We start from the raw sequence: 3963 nt of genomic DNA, 5'->3' as shown, positions 1-3963 counted from the left end.
ATTATTATTATTGTTGTTGTTGTTATTAATTATAATTATATTTTTTAGAATCTTGATCTAATCGTAGTATTCATCATTCATCATTCATTCATCCTCATTCATCTTCAGAATTTCCCATGATACATCTCTTTGTCCACTTTCCCATGCCTTAGTTTGACCAACATGCACGACACAGTTTGTAATTCCCCAAAAAACCCAAATGCTTATTGTTGGGACAAGTAGACATTTGATCGTCCTGAAATGCCGCAGCTGTGTTTGGCTAACCCTCAGCGAGCAGCGATCTTTAGAGGAAGGCCACATAAGCGTCTGTTGGTCAAGTCAGGCTTTGTGGGACACTTTTCTTAGTCTCACCGTCTGTCTCTTCTTGATGGATCTGTACCAAAGTGCCTCTCGAAAAGACACTGTGATGATAAAAATATACCCTGCTATACACAGTATCGACCGCAGCATTTGCTTATTCCTTTACAAACTAAATTGCAAAAGGGTTAATTGAATCAGATTGCATTGGTCCACAGAGATATCTAGTACATATCTACTGTATTAAATCATTGGTTTAATTGCTAAGTAGTGAATAGAGAAGTTTTTCCTTTAAGTTTGTGTGTGTGTGTTTGTGTGTGTGTGTGTGTGTGTGGAGGGGGGGCATTTTGAACTCCACAGGAAGCCTGTAAAAACGAAGGCATTGTTCTTCGCCCTTAAGCCAGCACAGGTACTGTGCTTAGGTCCTCATTAGGGGATCATATTTCAAGCCTAGTTTGCCAAAACCACCATAGCCAGGCATGTATCATTAATCCTACTGATCTCCTCAATGCGCAGACACAAGCATGCAGTGAACGTCAATGTCTCTAATTAGGATCCGACCACAGTTCCCATGACTGGCCCGCTACATGACTCTAGTGGAATTGGGAGGGGGTGGGGGGGGGGCAGCAATTTACGGGAAGAATCATAAAACTGTAAACCAGAGTATACCAGGAAATGATGGGCATAAACGTACACTTAAGCCTCCTTCCTGGTCTAGTATATAAATGAAAAGATTTACGTATTATGCATCCTGGTTGCAATGTTTTGGTTTTTTTTTTTGCTTCCCTGCTCGTAAAATGGCAGCAGAGAGTTCCGATAAGCGTCTGTGCCGAACTCATAAGAGCAGTGAAATGAATAATTTTCCAATGGACTCTGAAGGACGTCCGCACAGTGGGTCACATACACAACGACTGTGTATGTGATGGGGGCCCACGTTTTGAGTCACAACTTTTTCCAAGCCGTATGCCCCAGGTTAGTTAGCGGAGAGACGTGGTCCATTGCTCTCCGCCTTTCAGCCTCATCTTGCATTTTCGGTTTTCCAGGCAATCCCGTTGCCGCACAGACAACAGGGTGGCCTTGATGCCCAGCCATAGTGAAAGCAGGCTACTGCCACAGTGGCTCAGCGAAAGCCAAATATACGCCAGCCCCAGTGTCAGCTGCCATGTCAGCTTGATGGAGTCCCGTTGACAAGGCAGTCAGCTGCCCCGCTTTTTCGGGTTTTTGATTCCATCCCTGGTTCTCGGCGCTGGTCACCTTGGTCTATTTGCGGTAAGTGATTTGACGGGGAGCTGTAGGGGTCTGGAAACGAGTGAGTAACGGAGAGTTTGCGTAGAGTCACAATTTCTCCCTTGGGTCAGATGTGTTTCACCCATTCATGGCCCAAGTCAAAGGATTTTATTTTGCAAAAAAAAAAGCAGTGAGTCACTGACGGCAATACAACTGTGTTGCAGATTGTATGAAAGGGTTATATTGGTGCTTTCTGTATAAAAAATGACTCAGTCTACCATTTTTGTCTCCCACAGTGCACAAAGGAGGGGACTGACCACGCTGCAGTCTGGAACATGTGACAAAAGATTAGACAAACTCAGGATCCATACGCCTCCAGTTTAATTAACCTTTGAGGTCTGGAAGATGTCGTGGCATATTTGATAATTGATAGTGAAGAAAAGTTGTTAAGAAAAGGCCTTCCTGCAAAAAGAAGAAGGTACTGGGGCCTAGTATGTGGCCCCCGGACCTTGGAACCCCGGACACGCAGCTAACTCTCCCTGGCTTTGGCAGTGCATTTGAAGACCCTGAGGATCTCCGGCAATCTCCTTTGTCCCCCGGGGGCGCGTACCGTCCAATGCCGTCCCTCCACCCAGGGGGAATGGGCATGTGCCGCTTTCCAAAGACCTCCTTGTCTCTCACCTCCTTGGGACTAGACCTCACCTCTCTCTTCTGCTCCTCCTACAGAATGAATGGATCCCACATTCTCAAAGTGTCAGAAAGCAGCACAGCAGCGGAACCAGCACCCAAACGCAGCACCCACAGGCCAGATGGCTACTCCCAGCCCTCTCCTGCTCTTTCCTATTCGCCCCCTTCCTCCTCCCATACACCCCATTTTGCCTCCTCTTCACCTTCACTGCATCCTTCTTCCTCTTCCTCGTCGTCCTTACATTTTTCTTCCACACTACCGCTTTGTGCCGCCGCCCTTGGGGGCCAAATGCCTCTCAACAAGGCTTCCCCATCGCGGCAGAACTTTCCGGAAGAGTTTCCCTCAATAAAACAGGAGCCCGCAGATGACTTCCCTTCCTGCAAGGGGGAGTTGTTTCAACTTGACAGCCCACAACAGGGGCTCTGTCATCTGAGCCAGCCCCTCCGGGCGGACCATGGCTGCCCCGGTCAGGACGGCAGCCGATCGCCCATGCAGTCCCCGCAGCGCTCGGGGACCCCAGGGAGGGATGGCGGAGGGGACCTGGAGGGCCAGCCCTGCCGCTGGATCGACTGTTGCGCCTCGTATGTTTATCAGGAGGAGCTGGTGCGGCACATTGAGAAGGCGCACATCGACCAGCGCAAAGGGGAGGAGTTCACCTGTTTCTGGGACGGCTGCGTACGACGCCACAAGCCTTTCAACGCCAGATACAAGCTGCTCATCCACATGAGGGTGCATTCTGGGGAAAAGCCCAATAAATGCATGGTGAGTCAGTCTCCTCGAGTTGGGGGTTCAGTTGCACTGAATATTATTATATGGCTTCATTTATTCATGTTGTTTCATTGTGATTTAAATCTTCTTTCCAAGAGAGACCTAAGAACAAATGACATGAATGAAAAATACAAACAATACAATTTAGTCACATGTTATAGAATAGCAGGTCAAGAATAGCAGGTCAAGTTAAAATGATCACAAGTATTCACGAAAAACTTTACGGTAGTAAAGTGCATAGTGGCAAAGAAACAGTCCTCCCCAGGTCATACTCATACACACTCAAGAAATAGTAAACTCTCACGCCAGCACTGTCATTATTGCTCCCAATGTCTTATCACTAGGTGCATTGTCAGGGTGGAAAAGATCCAGCTGCTATTAGATTCAAACTAATGACCCTTGTCGTCCATCCCCCTGGGCTACAATCACACCCAACTTTAGGGAATAAGGGAATAAATATACTTTTTTTTGTTTACTTTGGCACTTAAGTTTTTATGCTGTGCTTACATCATAGCCTTTCGCAAACTGTCACTGAGAGAGAAGGGTTATTAACCGGCTGGCCCAAGACACATCATTGATCTATGACATCTGACTCATCCATGCCAAAAAGAGGAAAAGATGGCCACATGGCCTATAAAAAACACAATAAAGACTTCATAACGTGAAGCATATTTGCTAGTATAATGACTCGTATCATTATTAGTATGATGACGTTAAATAGGGTGTAATGCCCTGCATTACACTCCATGATGTATTCTGCATGTGAAAACAAACATCACATTTTGACAAATCGATCAAAAAGCCGGCCACCTCTTTTTGTTGCTATGCTACCTCTAACTTTCGCAGAAAGAAATTCTAATTCAACTTGAAAGCGCCAAGAACATTTCTATCCCCGTGTCCCAAGACCCCATCACGACTTGATCGTGGGTGCAAGAGCCCTTAAATCCCACCTTAGGAACAACACTGTCGCTCGTTGGACCCTT

General features: G+C 46.6%; 1 protein-coding gene across 1 annotated transcript in view; it reads left to right on the top strand.

Annotated features, from left to right (window-relative positions):
• Positions 1-2017: 2017 nt before the first annotated feature.
• The window catches only part of glis1a (GLIS family zinc finger 1a), a gene marked incomplete at its 5' end in the record, with an annotated part of 21138 nt that continues 19192 nt past the window's right edge, over positions 2018-3963 (top strand). Inside the window, one exon of the mRNA XM_080011239.1 lies at positions 2018-2974. Within this exon, the coding sequence (XP_079867365.1) occupies positions 2018-2974 (957 nt within the window). The remainder of the gene's footprint in view (positions 2975-3963) is intronic.

Source organism: Zeus faber (assembly GCF_960531495.2).
Source record: "Zeus faber genome assembly, chromosome: 12".
In the NCBI taxonomy this organism is placed as follows: domain Eukaryota; kingdom Metazoa; phylum Chordata; class Actinopteri; order Zeiformes; family Zeidae; genus Zeus; species Zeus faber.
This window is presented reverse-complemented; position numbering and strand designations above follow the sequence as displayed.